Here is a 19,034-nt window from a genome sequence, read left to right as displayed (position 1 = left end):
ATAGCTGTCGCATGCGTTATACAGAGGAGATAGGAAGACAGTGAGTTCTGGAAGGTCTTCTATAGACGTCGTAACAAAATTATGTTGGAGTAAGAAAATGACAAAACAAATGAGTCATTAAAGTTAAAGAGTATATTACGCAGCACAGATTCGTGGCCCAACAACTTAACATCCATGATGACATGGATAAATGATTGGTTACAAAAAATTTTGCTGACGTGGACGGCTTAAGAAAGCTTCATATTCTCATGTAAGATGATATTTTCTTATAACTACCAACTCTGTCCAACTCCCTTTTGGGCTTTTCGTTATATTGGCCTTTTAGTTTTAGTTATAAAATTTCTGGCTCCACAAAGCGATTAGCTCTTCTATGTCATCATGCTTGCAATGCATGATGTAGGCTTACGGGTTCACCTTATTCGGATTATTCAGTTTATTGTTCGGTTAGAAAAAAAATGTGCTGAATTAAACAAAAAAAAATTGGTTCAGCATTGGCATTCGAGTATTTCAATTAATGAAAATTTTACTGACATTAACCAAAGTTTTTGGTTTCAGTTTAATTATGGTTAAAACTTAGGGTTTTCTGTTGCGGTTAAATTCATTTTATGGTTAGCTCAACTGTCTTTTCAAAGTTTTAGTTAGTTTGATTAGTTTGGTTCAGAAATTAGTTAAGACTGGCAGGGTTGGATTATATTTTTATAAAGAAATTAGGCCCTAATTGATTGCCAAATCAAAGCAATAAAATATTTTTATCTACTTAATTAAAACGAACTTAAACTGCAAACCAAAAATGAAATACAGTGGCAATATAACATTTACTAAAATGGATTATGATAATTCCTAAAGAAATTGACTTTTACTCTTTCCGAAATAAAGCCACACATAAATACTATAATCAGTTACATTTTTCTGACGGGATAGAAGATTTAACCCAAAGGCAAGAGGTGTCTTGAAAGTGACTAAGCACAATTTTCAACATATATAAACAAAACCAACACAGCTGTCTCACCTAGTCACATTGTCTGTTATCACAATCTACAATTAAAGACAATGACGATTGCATTACATTTGTATACATAAATATAGGAACTTAAAAACGTGAAGGCCACAACTCAAATATCTCAAAATGTGTAGATTTCCAAATCTATAAAAAATGCTTAAGGCTAATCATTTGATTCGACAACAATATTTTTTGTGTTTACTCTTTGTATAATATATTAATCGTTGTTGATTAGTTATACACTTTAAACTTAATATAATGATAAATGACAGCTTTTCATCTATCTCCTTAAAACATGATAATTTGTAGAATTAACCTTATACCATTGTTTCATCTATCTAAGCAGTTAGGTGTGATTAAAATCCTGACATAATTGTTTGAAATTAACCTTACACATATGTATGAACATGAATTTGTAATATAAAATGTAAAAACTATTTACAATTATGTTAAATTATTAGCCATTTTATAATCAAGATAGTAACTTTTGCAAATAAAAGGATCGAAACAAAACCCGCACGGTTGCAGAGATCCGAATCTAGTATTGATTCAAAAGGGAAATAATTTGTTATTCAGTAAAAATAGCAAAAAGAACATATGCAATGAAAATTTTGTGGAGTTCAAACTTGAGACTTGAGTGAGTATATCATTCATCACATACTTTTGAAGTTGTTAGAACAAATCTTTGATTTCATTTGGAGAATTTTTTTATGATAGCCATTTTTAAAAATAACTAAATGAAGTTTTATTAAAGGGTAAAAGTATATTTTTATCCTAGGGTTAATTAATCTAGATTTAGAGTTTAGCGTTAAGGGATGAGGTTTTGGTGATAGGGTTTCAAATTTTAAAAAATAAAAAATAATTATGAAAAATTTCAAAATAAAAAGACTATTTTGGTCATTTTTTTATGGCTATTTTTGTGAAAAAAAACTTAAAAAAGACTATTTGAGATAATTGTTTTTTCATTTGTGTATATATTGATTTAGTTGATTTTTTGAACATTTATATTGTCTTAGTTTTTTTTTTTTTTTGAAAAAGACAAAGAGAATGGCTTCGCCCGGGTACGAACCGGGTCTTAGTTGATAAATAAATTAAAAAACTATTTCCTACCAAAGCAGCAAATTATGTAGTTGAACCAGTTTTTTTTTTTAACATATACATTAGTTTTTACTTTTTAGCAACTTTGCTGATTTCCTCGAACGGCTAAGATTCGAGTCTATGGGTCTAGTAGTTGAACTAAAACTCGTGGAATGGGTAATTTGATCACCTAAACCTTTAACTAGTTTACTTTAGACAACATTCTCGAAATAAAACATTGTTTCCCTTTGAAAAATAAACAATTTTATATTTTCTAATAATTGAAAAGAATATAGTTTGTAGTTATCTAATGCACCACTACTCTTTCATGTCTCCCCTATATTTTATTTGTCTTACTCTTACATATCATTCCATTCTTGACAAAAGAGCTTTTTGTTCCTTTTTTTCTTCATCTCCAATCATTTCTGGTCTTTTTCCTTCATTGCTCTCGTAAACCAAACCTTTTTTGTTCATTTTGACATTATCGTCCAAGTGTCTGGGATTCGAGCATGTCAACAAGATTCAAGGGAATTTATCAGAAGAGCTTCAAGTGTTTCTCCGACATTTCGGGTAATCGATTATAAATAATTACATGTGTTTATAATTTTCCTTTGGCCAATTCATGTAAATGATTATGAACTCAATACATGTGTTTATAATCGGTTAATTTTACTATAATAATCGATTATAAATGATTACTTGTGTTTATCAGAAGAACTTCAAGTGTTTCTGTTCTCTGACATCAGTGGTTTCTTCTAGTTTAGCTTTACTAAACGGCCATATAAATGATCATTTTAATGATTAACAAAATGAATTAATGAGAAATTCTTTTTTGTAGATGAGAAGGATGAAGAGATGGATATAGGTTATCCTACAGATGTTCGACACGTGTCACATATCGGTTGGGATAGTTCATCGAGTAGTGCACCGAGTTGGGTAAAACATTTTATTTTAGCAATTACAACGTTAATCGATGTTGGTTTAGACTGAACCGGTTTATTATTTTTCTTACAGCTACGTGAATTCAAGACGAGCAACAACGTTTTAGAGCCAAATTCATCGTGGCCGTTTACAGGCAAGTTTTATTTTTCCTTTACCATAAACTATAATTATTTTTTCAGAAAAAATAATATAATTATGTTGTTTTTAAATTATATAGATTTGAAATCAGCCATGGAAGCATTTGGAGAAGTTGAAAGCAGCAAAGAATTGGGGAAAGAATCAAAGAAACAATACCTGAAGAAGAAGCTCTCTTCAAAAGCCTCTAAATTGTGTGATCCATGGTCACCAAGATTCTTAAGATCAAGCAAGGTCATTGCTTGATTATTTTAACTTTATAGTTCATTGCCGTTGTTTAATTAATAATGTAGAGAATATAGTGAGATATCAATGTTGTTGTTTCATTCGAGATATCTATCTTCAGAAGTGTGTACATATTAATATTGAGAGTGTCTTTGCAATGATATTCGAATTGTGTTACCAAGTTCTTTTTGGTAAGTTGAGGTATGATGTTTTAGTAAGGTTTTATGATGCTTTCAAAACCACACAAAGTTTTACATTTTCCTAAACTTAGTATCATTTTAGCTGTTTGCTGTTTGCTATTCGAATTGTGTTAGCTGTTTGCCCAAAAAAAAAGTATCATTTTAGCTGTTTCTACAGGATAAAAAAAATTATTACATTAATATTTTGGTGGTAAACTAATTAAGTTTGAAAATTATTAAAAATGAATATTTTCAATAACAATTTTCTCAATTTTTAGTTTGAAAATATATCTCTCTTTAATTTTTTAAAACTTGAGCTTGCATGCATAATTTCTTGGACGACCTATTGGTCTGTATTAGGATTTTAATTTTCAGAGCTTTAGCTTTGCTTTATTTCTTTTTGCAAATCAGGGTACTAATTAATATCAAATTTATTTCTGAATGTCTTTTTAATTTTATAAAATGTTACAGCCTGAATATAAGTTTGCTCAGCTCTGTTAGTGAGTACAAAGTAGCTTTACACAAGATTTCGTAGGAGTGAACACTTTAAACTTCCTAGATAAATGGTCTTATATTGATATTTCGTATAATATTCATCTCTAGACTTTCGTTTACGTATATTCATCACTTAGTGTTAATCACCTTCTCGAAAAAAACTTTAGTTTGCTTTATTTTAAGAAAATCTGATTATTTTGTTTATTATTTCGAAGTCTCTGTTAAGAAAAAAAGAGAGAGAAAGTACAAATCTATTTAACATGGTTGATATCATAAGACATGGAAATCAAGACTAGTTCCATATCTCCTTCTCCTAGTTTGGGTTTGAAAATCCTTTTCGTGTTAGCTTCCAATTTTAAATTATATTCTCTACTTTTTATATGCCCATGTTTTCTTCATCTTTGTAATTCTCGGTTTGATATTTGGATTGCATCTTGTGACCTGTATTATTGTTATTAATATTATTATTATAAAACAATGGAAGTTATAATATCTACACTTTTATTTCTATAAAAGGCTTTATAATATTTACACTGACTTTGTGATTTATAGGGATTGCAATTGGATTCAATTCATAAGCTCTTCATGGAAAATTTGTTAAGATCACATATTTCTTTACTATATTTTTGTATAAAAAGATATAATATGAGTTTAGTTTTTGAAAAGCTGCACTATAATGCTTGAATTCTAGGATCAAACTTTATCAAAAAAAAAAAGAGGATCAAACTTAAATAATTGCTTTAGTCAAAAAAACTTAAATAATTGCTTAATATATCATATTTTACATAAAGTTGAAAGATAATATATATTTTAGTATGATAGATTTTTAGCTATAGATCTTATGTAAAATCTATGTATCTCGTATAACTTGATCGATCCAACAGTCTTCTTTCCATCATGGGGTCTTCCAAAAACATCATTCAGGTAGTTCGAAGAATACACAATCTATCTCTACCGAGTCACCTCATTGTTCTCTAGCACCTCCCGTAATGGCTCGATAACCGTATCATCAACTGGTCCATGCTGCCTTGTGCTCTTCAGTGATGTTTTCTTCTCTATATCCTCGGAATCATTCATCAGTGTATTTGATACCTAGTTGGTGGGCTCAAAAACTACTATGGGCTTTTATAACATCTTTTCCCTCGGCCTTACAATCTTCAACCCAACGACGACGTTTTGGTACCATTTTATAAAATCACTAACCTCCTCCGGTGAAGATCAGAGACGAAGAACATTTGAGTTCCGTTGAATGCAGATGAAAGACTCGTCGTAGTCTCCCCTCTGATCGAATCCGCATTATCGATCTCTCTTCTGCAATTTCGAATTCTCAATCATCCAATCCGATCCACGACTCGCCGATTTGATCTGACGCTCTCCGGTTGCGGTTACACCCACCCGCGGTGGTGATCGGCGATCATCGAGATGTCGTGGGGGTTAGGGTGGAAGAGATCGTCGGAGAGTTTCCGTCTGAGTCTCTCTTACGGCGCGGACGATCTAAACGAGGATCCAATCCGATCACCGTCCGCTTCTCCGTTCGGATCTCCGACGTCGATCACGTCATCCGCCTGCTCGTCTCCCTCCGCGGTGGAGGATCCGGAGCTAGGTTTCCGGATCGATTTGGACTGGACGGCGGGGGATTCCGAGGATCAGGTCGCGTTGCGGCTCGAGTCGCAGCTGATGGTGGCTTTGCCTGCGCCGAACGATACGGTGGTGGTTGAATTCAACGGGGAAGGAGAGGAAGTTGGGGTGGTGATGAGAGTTGAGAAACGGAGAGAGCCGTTGCGTGCAGTTACGTTGATGAAAGCTGCTGGCTCTGGTCAGCAGTACGATGGTGTAGGGGTGTTAACGAGGCTGATGAGGTCTGATATGATGCCTGCGGCGATTCCTGCGCCGGCTATTGATGTTGCTTCGTCATGTGGGGAGCATTGGAAGACTGTGACCTCGTTGAGTCTGTCTGGTGTTGGTTTGTTGGTATGGTCTTTTTAACGTTTCTTGATTGTAATGAAGAGTGTTGTGATAAAGCATTAAGCTTTATTGAATTGGGCAGGTAATGCCTGTTGAAGTGACTGAGTTGCCTCTTCTTGAGAAGCTTTGCCTTGAGAACAATAAATTGTCAGTTTTGCCACCTGAGCTAGGGAAGCTGAAGAACCTTAAAGTTCTTAGAGTTGACAACAACTTGCTTATCTCTGTTCCAGGTGAGCTTTACTTGCTTATACTTGTTATTCACATCTTGATACTAAAAGAGAATTGGTATGTATGATGTTAGTTTGAACTCTTGTGCAGCGGAACTAAGACAATGCGTAGGTCTTGTCGAATTATCCTTGGAACACAATAAACTCATCCGGCCTCTGCTTGATTTCAGGTCATTTTGGCAGATAGCTGATATCTCTATTTTGCCATTTCTTGAATTCAGTAGGTAGGAGGCTGATTTTTTATTTGATTGAAATGCAGGGCGATGGCTGGGCTACGAATACTACGGCTTTTTGGTAATCCCCTTGAGTTCCTTCCAGAGATATTACCTTTGCATCAGCTTCGCCAGTTGTCTCTTGTAAATGTCAGAATTGTGTCTGATGAGAATCTTAGATCAGTAAATGTACAGATAGAGGTAAGAAGAAAACCCATCACACAATCTCTTTGCCACTTTTTACTCTCTACATGATTAAGTTTGTAGGCTAAGAGTGCGTTTGCATGATGCTAGACAGAAAACACTTCCTATTTTGGGGCATCTAGGCACAAGCTAAGTGCCTTCTCTCCCCTTATATTCCGTTCTTCGTCCTGTCACCATCCTCTTCTAGCATCTACATTGGTGAAGATAATGCAAGATGAAGGAAACCGTTCTGTTATTGGTAAAGATGAAAATGCAGTGAGGCAGCTTATAAGTATGATAACTAGTGACAATCGCCATGTGGTATGTTGGTTTTTGTTCTCTGCTATTACTAGAAAATAAATTTATACTTTCTTTTGGGAACAATCACCATAACTACAGGTTTGATAGGTTGAGCAAGCATGTGTTGCTTTATCGTCTCTTGCTCGAGATGTTAGCGTAGCAATGCAGCTGATGAAGTGTGATATAATGAAGCCAACTGAAACTGTTCTGAAATCTGCGGCCCCAGACGAAGTGATATCTGTGCTACAAGTCGTGGTCACCCTAGCTTTCGTATCTGATTCCGTTTCTCAGAAGATGCTCACCAAGGATATGCTGAAATCCTTAAAATCCCTTTGTGCTCATAAGAATCCTGAAGTAAGACAGCTGCATTTCGGCTCTCCTTATAAGTAAAACCTGCAGCTTTTTTAACCGAGTTTTCATTTTCCTTAGGTTCAAAGACAAGCCTTATTAGCAGTTGGGAACTTGGCCTTCTGTTTGGAAAATCGTCGTATTCTGATTACTTCCGAGAGTTTGAGGGAGTTATTGATGCGGTTGACTGTCACACCTGAACCACGAGTCAATAAAGCTGCAGCTCGAGCTTTGGCAATTCTTGGTGTGTTTCTTGATGTGCTATATTGCCATAACTGTTTAACACTCTGAGCTGGGCATTACATAAAATATTGTTCCTCTGATGACAGGAGAAAATGATATTCTGCGACGTTCCATAAAAGGTAGGCAAGTACCAAAACAAGGACTGCGTATACTCACCATGGATGGAGGTGGAATGAAAGGTCTTGCAACGGTGCAGATTCTCAAAGAGATTGAGAAGGGAAGTGGCAAGCGTATACATGAACTATTTGACCTTATATGTGGCACATCAACAGGAGGAATGCTAGCTATTGCTCTTGGTGTCAAGCTTATGACACTGGAGCAATGCGAAGAAATTTACAAGAATCTAGGTGTGTAGAATTCCCTTTGAGATTTGCAGCTTCGTTGACTTACTGGTTCTGGACTTTACTTTGAGTTATTTTTCTTTAGGAAAGCTTGTTTTTGCTGAACCTGTCCCAAAGGACAATGAAGCTGCAAGTTGGCGGGAAAAGTTGGATCAACTATATAAAAGTTCATCGCAAAGTTTCAGAGTTGTCATCCATGGATCCAAGGTATATACAGATCCTTTGGTCTATTCATAATTGCTTCTTCGACATAAAATTAAAGAGCAGTCCTTTATTGTTTTGTTTATAAGGATTTATCATCTTTTATGTTGTTTAGCGTCTTGGACTAGTGTAGGAGTTCCTTCAAATTGTAAAAAGATATGCTTGTAGAAAATCGAATAGCTCTTGTTGGTTCCTACATGACTTGGAATCAGGTTCTATAATATACTGTCTTGCAGCATAGCGCAGACGAGTTCGAGAGACTGTTAAAGGAAATGTGTGCTGATGAGGATGGGGACTTACTAATAGAATCAGCTGTGAAGAATGTTCCGAAAGTTTTTGTCGTATCTACTCTTGTTAGTGTGATGCCTGCGCAACCATTTATATTCCGGAACTACCAGGTACAACACTTACTTTTTTCATTTTTGGTTATTTCCGTATTTTCTGTTATTTTGCTAGGAAGGGTATACCACTTTACATTCTCCTTTCTATACTTCTCTTGTGTATCATATGCTCTCTGTTTTCTGTTTGCAGTATTCTGTTGGAACTCCGGAAATGTCATATGCATTTTCAGATCATTCAGGCGGCAGTACATTAACTTCATCAACTGCCAGTGATCAAGCTGGCTACTACAAGCAAAGTGCGTTTATGGGAAGTTGTAAGCATCAGGTTTGGCAAGCAATACGCGCATCATCAGCTGCTCCATATTATCTTGATGATTTTTCAGTCGGTACAAGTCTACCTTTTTCTTTTCTAGTTTTATCCTTGAGAATTAAAGTAATATACTTTACGCTGATATTTTTAATAATCTTTGTTTGCTTTTCAAATCGCTTAAGATTCATACCGCTGGCAAGATGGTGCAATAGTGGCAAACAATCCTACTATATTTGCCATTAGAGAAGCACAACTTCTATGGCCTGACACAAAGATTGACTGCTTGGTTTCGATTGGCTCTGGCTCTGTACCAACAAGGGTAAGTCGTGTTTTTTTCTCTCTTAATTGTGAAATTTAGTTGATTGATTTGTGGCTGCAAGTGACAATTACAAATGGTCAAATTGTTAAAAGTCTTTGTTTATAAGATAAAACCCACTGAAATACATAGGGCGAGTAAAAGCTGGCCGTCTTTATACATAAGGCGAATAAAAGCTGATCATATTTATAATGTTAAGTAATTTTGTCAATGTTTATCTAACTATCTTGTAGGTACGTAAAGGTGGATGGCGTTACTTAGATACTGGACAAGTACTGATTGAGAGTGCTTGCTCAGTGGAACGGGTTGAAGAAGCTCTAAGCACATTGCTTCCTATGTTGCCAGAGATACAATATTTTCGATTCAACCCAGGTAATGCGCAGCACTTACAACGTGCAATAACATTATATCCTCTTGAACACCTAGGAAAATTTAAATTTTAATCCTTGCCAATTATTATAATGTGGAAGTGTTTTTGAATCTAGTTAAGCATGTACATAATACATATGTTTTATCTATGCAGTTGATGATCGTTGTGGAATGGAGTTGGATGAGACTGATCCAGCGATTTGGCTAAAATTAGAAGCTGCAATTGATGAATACATACAAAGCAATTCCCAAGTACTTAAAAACGTCTGTGAGAGATTAACACTCCCCTTCCTAAACGATGAGAAGTGGTGTGAGAATTTGAAACCACGGTTTATGAATGGAAAGCAACCAAACAGAAGAGGTATATATTTCCAAATTATATGCGCTTGATAAAAACCGTCTCAAACTACTAGTTTAGTTAGTAACTTAACATTTTTATGACAGTAGAGAGCAGTCCTTCTCTAGGATGGAGACGCAATGTTTTGCTTGTGGAGGCTCAGCATAGTCCTGACTCAGGGAGAGTTAAGCATCACGCTCGTGCACTTGAGTCATTTTGTTCGAGTAATGGAATAAAGTTATCTTCACTACATGCTACTCCTGGAGGCCCGAAACCATCTCCAGGAACTGCATTCCCCACACCATTTAACTCTCCTCTAATAAGCGGAAGCTTGCCTACGAGCCCCCTTCTCTTCACTCCTGATCATGGCCCACAAAAGTTTAACAGGATTGACATGGTTCCACCACTTAGCTTGGACGGAGGTCATGCTGGAAAGACCATTTTGTCGCCTCCATCATCTCCTCCACCAAAAAGACAACTCTATCTTCCATTACGTCAAATGCATGAAAAGCTACAGAATTTACCCCAAGTGGGGATTATACATCTCGCGCTTCAGAATGATTCTAATGGTTCGATTCTAAGGTAACATTCAAACTTCTCCATTTTCACCACAGAGCCCCTCAGGTCTAAAGTGTTGATTTGGAGTTAATAGATACATTTGCTTTCTGGTTTAATTTAGTTGGCAAAATGATGTATTTGTGGTTGCTGAACCTGGAGATCTAGCGGATAAGTTTCTCCAAAGCGTCAAATTCAGTATATTATCAGTCATGCAAAGCAATCGCCGAAAGGCTGCATCAATTCTTTCCAACATCTGCTCAATCTCGGATCTGGTGCGTATCAAGAAATGCTTCCAGGTTGGGAATATCATCCACCGTTATATCGGACGCCAAACCCAAGTAAGAATATGCTCTCTCATTTCCAATTTCTTTGTGATGTTAGTAAGATAGCTTTGCAGAGTATTTTTGTTTGTTTGTGACGTTACTTGTTAATTTAATTTGAAGGTGATGGAAGATGATCAAGAAATCGCAGCATTTATGTTCCGCAGAACGGTCCCTTCGACCCACCTAACTCCAGATGACATTCGCTGGATGGTAATGCCACTCTGACCTTTGTACAACCAAAGAAAAACTGTCTGCTAGTTTCCTGCTGGCATATTCTCATTCTTGCATTCCTGAAAAGGCTAACTTGTACAAAAGAAGTGTCTGTACACTCATACTCATGTTTGGTTGATGGTTACAAATCTTGATAAGAAGAATGTCGCATGTTAAAATATATTATGTTAACTAAGTAGTTTCGGTTACATTTTAGTTGTCTTCGGTACTGGATACTTAGGAGTCTCTTAGGCTTTGGGAGTGTTTGAGGACTCTATTAACAAAACCCTAATTGTAGTTGGTTCTTGGTTCGGTTTTTGATTCACAGTTTCTTGATTGGAGAGAAGAGACAAAGGCCGTTATGTTATTGTTGATTTCTCCGTAGATGTTATCAGGTAGCATGAAAGAAAAGATCGTACATACGCTTATGCTTTTAAGCCTATTCTGTGAAACAGGTAGGAGCATGGAGAGACAGGATTATACTCTACTCAGGAACATTTGGACCAACACAAGCTGTAGTTAAAGCCTTCTTAGACTCTGGTGCCAAAGCTGTGATTGGTCCTTCAACCGAACCGCAAGAGACACCTCTAATCACATCTCAAGGTTCCCCATTTGAATACAACATTGGAGAAAACGGTAAGTTTGAGATTGGAGAAGAAGAAGACGAAGAAGAAGAGGAAGCCGAAAGGGAACAGATGGAACCACCGACCCCGACAGCGACAAGTGACTGGGAAGATAGTGACCATGAGAAGATGAACAGAGACGACAATAAGTGCTCTGGTCTTTGGGAAGACGAAGAAGAGCAAGTGTCTGAGTTTGTTTGCCAGTTATATGATATGTTGTTCAGAGAGAATGCAAGTGTGGATGCTGCTCTTCAGAAAGCTCTTGCCTCTCATCGTAAGCTAAGGTACACTTGTCATCTCCCCAATGTATAGAGAGGAGACAACAATCTCTTTTTTATTAATTTTATACTTTTTTGACCGGAGGGAGAAGAAAACTGAAAATACAATAATTTGTTCGTTTCTGCATATAACAGTAAGTTTCTTGCTTATAAATCTTTAAAGAGGTACAAGAAATAAAGATTTTTACAAATTTTGGTAGAGAAAATCTCTTTATGCCTTGACTTCTCACTCATTTTTTGTTTATAGATTTGAATAATTGATAGAATTGTATTATACTTTTTGCTTGGGATGAATATACTACCAAAGCTTATCAAAAGAAGAGAATCACATGTGTCATCAACAACCTCCATAGGATTTGACTTTTGTATTTTTAGGGTTTGTCTTCTCTGTTCATTTATTTGGTAGAGACCAGCATACCTTGTGGTAAGCATGTAAGATTAAACTTATTTATACATATGATCAGCATAATAGATAGAAACACATGTTGCCTATAGGTTGAGTGTTAACCATTAAGACATGCTAAAACAGTTTCAATGCTCACAAGAAAAACAAAACTACCAAAGATACTTATGAACTTCAATTATATCTGAAAAAAAATCCAAATGAGTTATCATTTCATTGCTGTCAAGCCTGAAGATAGACAAAAGAAAAAAAAACGTAATCTGAAAATACCAATCTCGTAATGGTCAGAGCCATTATATATCTTTCATTCAGTGAGGCAATGCTGCTTCGACTTCATTCCACAAGTCGACATTTCTGGTGAACTCTTTCACTTGAGCAATGAGCTCTTTTGCCTCTTCAACCTTTGAATCCTTAGCTATTCCATTAACAAGCAACTGCATGATTCCAAAAACCTCTTTAAAAACCTCAAAGTCTCCATCCACTATCAGACTCACATCCTCTCTTCACCATCAGCTTAAACAATTTCTTCCCCTCATCAAATTCACCTTCATTACAAGACCCATGAATCAAATATACCTAACAGAGTTTTGGTTTCATCCCTGCAGACAACAATGTTGTCACAACATCCCATCAAGCAAAACCATTTTTTTCGCGGACAAAATTGGATTTACCCATGATCAAATGAGCATGTTCATAACTGTCCATTATTAATTGGACACGATCCGTCCATGTACGATCCGTCCATGCCCATTTGACATCCTAAACAGCATCCCATCAAGCAAAGCCTTTGCTTCACGGATCTCTTCCTCTTAGACTAACTCTGAATCCTAATGTTATGATTCCAAACACTGATGCTTACCAACAATCATCAGACCAAAGCTTAACCTTGTCGGCTTTATCCCCTCCCTCTCTGCAATAATGGAGTAAGACAAACTAGCAGAAACCCTCCTTACTCGCAGAACACTTCAATTATACTTTTTGACATGGTCAAGCATGTTCGCATGAGCGTAGTGAACAATAGCATGAACAGTGAAACGATCCGTTTTGAGGTCGTTTGGACGAATTCTTGATGACATAAGTTAAAGCACAGCGAAATGGAGATGGATATGAAAAAGTAAAGATCCTATAGAACCGGGGTTTTGAACCCGACGTGAATCGAACACGCAACCTTCTGATCTGGAGTCAGACGCGCTACCATTGCGCCACGGATCCGGTGATAAAATATCCACTTGCAATTAATCTAACAATAGTTTGTAATGTTTTCAAGCAAACTCTAGTTTCTTTCCAAATCACTATTAGCATCGTTAAAAATCTAAGCAATAATAACATCAGTGTCAACACATAATACATGATCAGGTATGCAGACCTGGTTTCAATGGTACAGTTTTCTAGCGAGTGACCTTTCTTCGTTAGCTTTTCTAACTTCTTCGTTATTCACTACAAAAAATGGTTAGTTAACATCATTTGCTTTATATTTTTCATTAGTTATACGTGATGGAAAATAATTTTACATGATATATCTCTCAACGTTCTTCAAACTGACTGTTTTTGTTGTTACTTCTAGATCTTGTCTTTTTGATTGCTTGTTAATAAACTTAATTTTCCAAATTAGACAACCAATCACGAAAAACTAATAATGGCTGGTTGGTAAAAAGGTATTATTGTTCAATACGATGACTACACTACAAACAATTGAAAAGAAAAAAATTGAAAACCAAAGCACATGAATCATTGTGATGATGATGATGGTTGGATTCGTTAAATTTAGCTAATTATTAACTGGACCATTTTATTTCTTTTGTCAGGAAAGGTTGGAGCATTTTCAATTGGTTCAGCCTACTAATAATAACATACTACTAGTACATGACTGGACGTACCTTTTAACGTAAATGTTCCATTTTTTATGTTCTTTTAACTTATCTTTCAGTTAAGTAAAAAATCAAACCGTGAAAAAATCAAATCGTAGAAAAAACAAAAAAAAACTAAAAAGTAAGTCCCATTCTTACAAACCGGAGTTGCTCTTGGAATCCACCTTCCAAGAATTGGTTGAAATGCAACAGCAGTGGAACCTGGAATAAGAACAAAGAGAATAGCGGGCTAGGGTGGATTTGCAGAGACGAGAAATGTCATGTATTATGGACAGGCGCAAGAACTGTGACAAGATTGGTTTCAACCATTATTACAGAAACAGAAGTGCTAGAATGGTCTGCAGAAACTTTAGCAGGCTTTGGTTACAAGAATATTATATTTGAGTCTGACTCTCTGACCCTAGTCAAGATGATAAATTGAGTAGAAGAAGTTTGGCCAATGTTGCAGCCTACAATAGAGGTGATCCGCCAATCTTTGTCACAGATTCAGAGCCTCTAGGTCAGTTATTATCCAAAAGGAGGAAATAAAACGGCTGACAGAATAGCAAAGGAAACTTTCGATTTTGTGTCTAATGTTCATAGGTTCTATTTGTAGTGCCATTACGACTGAAACATCAGGTTGTGTCTGATAAAACAGTGTACCGGAAAGTAGTTGATGAGTTAAAAAAAAAACTAAAAGGTTGATCTGCTTTTTTTTCTTTTCTTTTTGATAATAAATAATTTTGTTACAAGCACTTGACTTTAAAATATATTTATCTGATTTTATAAATAATATACAATGATTAGTTCAAGCTATATAGTTTACACTAATAATGTTTGTTTTGTTTTAAAATTATAAGCATGACGTTCAATCGCCGACAAAACACAATATTTTCAAAGGAAGAAGATATAAATCTTCCTACATAAATATCAACAAGGGTAAGTAGTTAATATTTTTTTTATTATTTTTTAAAATAGTTAATATATAGATAAATGATTGAAATTTTGTAAATCTATTGAGAGAAGACAATTTTAAATGAAATCTTAACCGAGAACGTGTATTTATTGAGTTGTACGATCAAATAATTTTTATGACTAATTACCGTTTCAAATATCTTACACCCACTGGTAAAGAGTTTTTTGGTGGTAAATTTAATCAAAAGTTCAATATTAGTGTAACCTACCGGTTCTCTCAAGAAAATCTTGATCACCTAAAAAGAAAATAAAAAAAGTATAAGTATTTTATAAACCATTTACAGGTATTTCGGCCGATCTTATAACATTTAAGATATTTGTTTAGATATCTAGGTGTTATTTTTATTTTTTTTAATATATGATTTATAATTTTGAATTGATTTTGTTATTCATAAGTTATAATAAATTATTTAATCGGTTTGATTTGCTTTTTTTCTTGCATGATCCGCTTGATCTGCACTTGTCCCGTTTGATCTGCATTTGTCCTGTTTGATCTGCATGATCTGTCCCGATTGATCTGCATGATCTGTCCCGATTGAACTGTTTTTACCATTCGAAACACATTAGTAAATTCTCCTTCCTTCCACTTAAAGACGAAGAAGATCCCCACTTTTTCCGATTACTCATCGAAAATAGATGTATGCAATGCAATAAAAGGACATTTTTGACGTAATTATAAAATAACAAAACTAACGTAAATTGGTGAAAAAAGTCATTCTCTTTAAGAAAAAAATACATATATTCACTCTCACACCGAAATACTGGTTACAATTTTCTGTCCTCTCCCACCTTTTCCAGGAATAAATAAATAAATTTCCGAGTCATTAATCAACAAAACAACATACATTTTTCGATTGAAAAAATATGTTTTCTATCAATTAAATTGCCATCTTTCATGTGATTCTCTCTCAAAAATATTGTCCATTGTTTACTGTTTCAGAAGCGGCTCACGGCTCTCTTCCCATTGGTCCAGTCGGCTCGAAGCTTTCTCCACCTAAATGATTTGAAAAAAAAGCTTTACCATATGGTCCATCTCTATACTAAAGCATACCAAGATCGATGCCTAACACTTCACATAAAAGCATAGAAAATGTTTTTTTTTTATATACCTCTTTATCCCAATCAGTTCTAAAGGTAACAATCACTAGGATTATGGTTTGCATTAATGTGCCACCAATCATCCCTGTCCATATTCCCTGTACCAATCAATCATTACAAACACATTTAGCTATTTTCATTTATCATCATTATTTCATAGGTACATTCACGTAAACAAAATTAAATACTGATTAGTATATTTACCTTTGCTCCCATGTCATAGGTGAAACCAAGTACGAACCCAATCGGAATTCCCACAACGTAGTAACAACCAATGTTAACGTACGCCACAAATGCTTGCCATCCACACCCAACAGCCACACCTAAAAGTTTTTATCAACAAAATTAGTTTAAAATCTTAAAACTAATTAATAATTAAAGGTATAATCAACTAAAATTTGATTTGATTTAATTTAATTGTGGGTTTCTTTTTTACCTGACAAAACAGGCTGAACTCCATTGAGGACAATGGTGATGGCTAAAAAGGGAGATAAATCCGCAACGGCCTCGGCCACCTCAGGACTATCAGTAAACGCATAGCTGATGACATTTCGCCACGACATGATCACAACGGCTTCAAAAACCGCTAGCAGTAATGATACTCCTGTCGTTACAAACGTTGAAAACGCAGCCGCTCTTGGGTTTCCAGCTCCTAACTCATTGCTTACTCTCACACTATTCATAAATTTGAAAACCAACCAAGAAACGTTATTATTAATAACAGCAAGGAATAAGATTTATTTATATTTTTGAGGGGAAAATAAACCAACCTTGCAGCTGCGTTGAATCCAACGGAGACCATGAACGAGATTGCAGAAATTGACATGCTGGAAAAGAAAAACAAAATTTGATGAGGAATTTGATAATATGTGTTAAGGAGGCCCATAAGTGCATGCTGTTTTACTCATTGGAAACGCCATGCAGTTTGAAACTCTTTAGAAAGCGACAAAAGTGAAGACAGAAGCTCAAGGAGCTTTCTATGGTCTCTACTGACTAAGAAAATGACGTGACGAGGAGGAGCCGTGTTGTCTTTTTCGACTCCTCATTGAAAATGAAATCATAACACTTACAATTATTTAATTGTTAATAACCACATCTGTCTCGCTTTAATGCGATTATTTATAACTATCTTCACATTCATTGATAATTTCTGAACTTGGAAATAATTTTGTTTTAAATTCACACCTTTTGCAATAATTACTTTTGTCTATCTTAATACGACAAAATCCCATGTTCAAATTCATTGCTAAATACTGTATACTTAATTTATAATGTATATCATATATGAAAACAGATATGTAAAAAAACAGCTAATTACGTAGATATTCAATTTAATATCTTGTTTTGCAATTTAATGTTATTTTTTGCAATTTAATTAATGTTATTATCTAATGAGATTTTAGAGTTTTAAAAGTTACCATATAGCCAAAGAATCCAAAGCAAGCTCAGGGTTCTTGAGAAGTCCGGCGAGTAAAACAAGAATCTGAGAGTACCACGACTCTAGGCAGAGCATCACCGCTGAAGCCGCCGATAACCGGAAAAAGTCCCAAAGACCTTCAAAAGCTTTCCAGCTAAAACCTTCCCACGTCCGGCGACATCTCGGACTCATCTTGATGTACACAATCTGAGCGGCAACGATGATCCACCACGACAAGCTATGGATCAAAGACAAAGCCAAGAGACCGAACCCTAGTCGATACACAGCGATCCACGAGAGGACAAGGTGAATGACCAGAGTCGCGGCGGAGATGTAAGCGCTCGGCGTGACGATGCTCTGCGCTTGGAGGAACTTCTGGATGGGGAAGTTAACCGCGTAGGCGAATATCACTGGGATCATGCCGTAGACGAAGACGGAAGCCATTGACGCGACTTGTTCTGGCTCGCCGAGTGTGTTGAGGAGAGGCTTCGAGAAGATGAAGAGGAGCGACATCGGGAGACAGGTGATGATGAGAACCACCGTTGATCTTTGGAGGTAAACGCCGAGCATCTCGTAACGATGAGCTCCATGCGCTTGTCCACATAACGTCTCCACCGCACTTCCCATACCGAGCTACATAACCGGAAAATTAACAAAACCGGTTAGATTCAGATTAAGTTGCAATAGATCGGTTAAGAAACCGGTTTAGAGATGAAATCGTTATTAACAGAAATCAACAAAACCGGTTAGATTCCGTTTAAGTTGCAATAGAACCGGTTAGATTCAGTTTAAGTTTCAATAGAACCGGTTAGATTCGGTTTACGTTGCAAATTGCAGTAGATCAGTTGAGTAACCGGTTTAGATTAAGTTTAAGTTACAACAGATCGGTTTAGAAACCGGTTAAGATTCAGAGGAGACTGTTATTACCAGAAGTCCATAAGTGAACATGTTGAAACCACTGTTTCCGAGTGAAGCGGCTGCTAGTTGGGAGCTGCCTACGTGGCCGGCGAAGATACGAGTGAGAATGGACATTCCGTTGTTGATGACGTAGACGAAGATCGCCGGAGCGGCAAGGTGGAAGAGGAACTTCATCTCTATCATCATCGCCAGGTAGATCCGGCGGAGGTACGGCAGTTCTCGGTCGGTTAAGACAGTCTCGAGCCGGTAGTCGATGAACGATTTCGATGATTCAATCAGTGGTCGGTGGAGATTTTCTAACGATTCTGAATTCATTATTTCTTTATTTTTTTGCTGGAATATTCGAGAAAATAATAAATCGAAATTTGGGAAAGATGATAGTCTCTCTCTCTCTCTCTATCTCTTGTGTGTGTGTGTGTCTGTGTCTCTCTGCAACTTCGGTAGGCCTTATATAATGCGAGTTTTGCCGTGTATGCTGACGGAAATAATAATATTTAACTTTTTATTTGACTATGACCCCCTATGGTGAACCTCTAGGTTCACCAACCAATAGGATTGTGCTATTTCAAATTTAATATCTTTTAAAAAAAGAAACAAAATATTATCATTTTATTTTATGTTTTTAAAATAAAAAGGTA

General features: G+C 36.0%; 3 protein-coding genes and 1 non-coding gene across 5 annotated transcripts; 2 read left to right on the top strand and 2 right to left on the bottom strand.

Moving 5' to 3' along the window:
* The first annotated feature begins 2,392 nt into the window (after window positions 1–2,392).
* LOC106373061 (CRIB domain-containing protein RIC9) lies at window positions 2,393–3,560 on the top strand. The gene is made up of 4 exons (XM_013813295.3): window positions 2,393–2,647; window positions 2,916–3,013; window positions 3,092–3,152; window positions 3,237–3,560. The coding sequence occupies exons 1-4, from the start codon at window positions 2,587–2,589 to the stop codon at window positions 3,398–3,400; spliced, it is 384 nt and encodes a 127-aa protein (XP_013668749.1). The 5' UTR covers window positions 2,393–2,586; the 3' UTR covers window positions 3,401–3,560.
* A 1,701-nt stretch (window positions 3,561–5,261) lies between these two features.
* On the top strand, window positions 5,262–11,937 carry LOC106419305 (phospholipase A I). Of its 2 annotated transcripts, none has more exons than XM_048739800.1 (18): window positions 5,262–6,024; window positions 6,101–6,248; window positions 6,337–6,415; window positions 6,505–6,658; window positions 6,752–6,961; window positions 7,049–7,294; window positions 7,370–7,532; window positions 7,618–7,878; window positions 7,958–8,079; window positions 8,310–8,471; window positions 8,605–8,800; window positions 8,907–9,043; window positions 9,274–9,412; window positions 9,564–9,770; window positions 9,857–10,328; window positions 10,426–10,642; window positions 10,748–10,837; window positions 11,293–11,937. In XM_048739800.1, exons 1-18 carry the CDS (start codon window positions 5,476–5,478, stop codon window positions 11,770–11,772), a joined length of 4,032 nt encoding a protein of 1,343 aa, XP_048595757.1. In that variant the 5' UTR covers window positions 5,262–5,475; the 3' UTR covers window positions 11,773–11,937. The 2 variants fall into 2 exon arrangements, with proteins under 2 accessions (XP_048595757.1, XP_048595756.1); XM_048739799.1 differs by having other exon boundaries at window positions 9,854–10,328.
* A 1,344-nt stretch (window positions 11,938–13,281) lies between these two features.
* TRNAW-CCA lies at window positions 13,282–13,353 on the bottom strand. The gene has a single exon. It is a non-coding gene; the product is annotated as a tRNA-Trp (tRNA).
* A 2,309-nt stretch (window positions 13,354–15,662) lies between these two features.
* On the bottom strand, window positions 15,663–18,828 carry LOC106419146 (protein DETOXIFICATION 37). Its single transcript, XM_013859927.3, has 7 exons — window positions 18,406–18,828; window positions 17,480–18,111; window positions 16,832–16,888; window positions 16,498–16,736; window positions 16,266–16,384; window positions 16,073–16,159; window positions 15,663–15,957 (listed from the first exon to the last, which is right to left on the bottom strand). The coding sequence occupies exons 1-7, from the start codon at window positions 18,709–18,711 to the stop codon at window positions 15,892–15,894; spliced, it is 1,506 nt and encodes a 501-aa protein (XP_013715381.1). The 5' UTR covers window positions 18,712–18,828; the 3' UTR covers window positions 15,663–15,891.
* Window positions 18,829–19,034: the final 206 nt, after the last annotated feature.

This window comes from Brassica napus, chromosome A9 (genome assembly GCF_020379485.1).
Source record: "Brassica napus cultivar Da-Ae chromosome A9, Da-Ae, whole genome shotgun sequence".
NCBI lineage: Eukaryota > Viridiplantae > Streptophyta > Magnoliopsida > Brassicales > Brassicaceae > Brassica > Brassica napus.
Note: the sequence above shows the minus strand (reverse complement) of the source record. Positions and strands in the feature narration are given on the sequence as shown.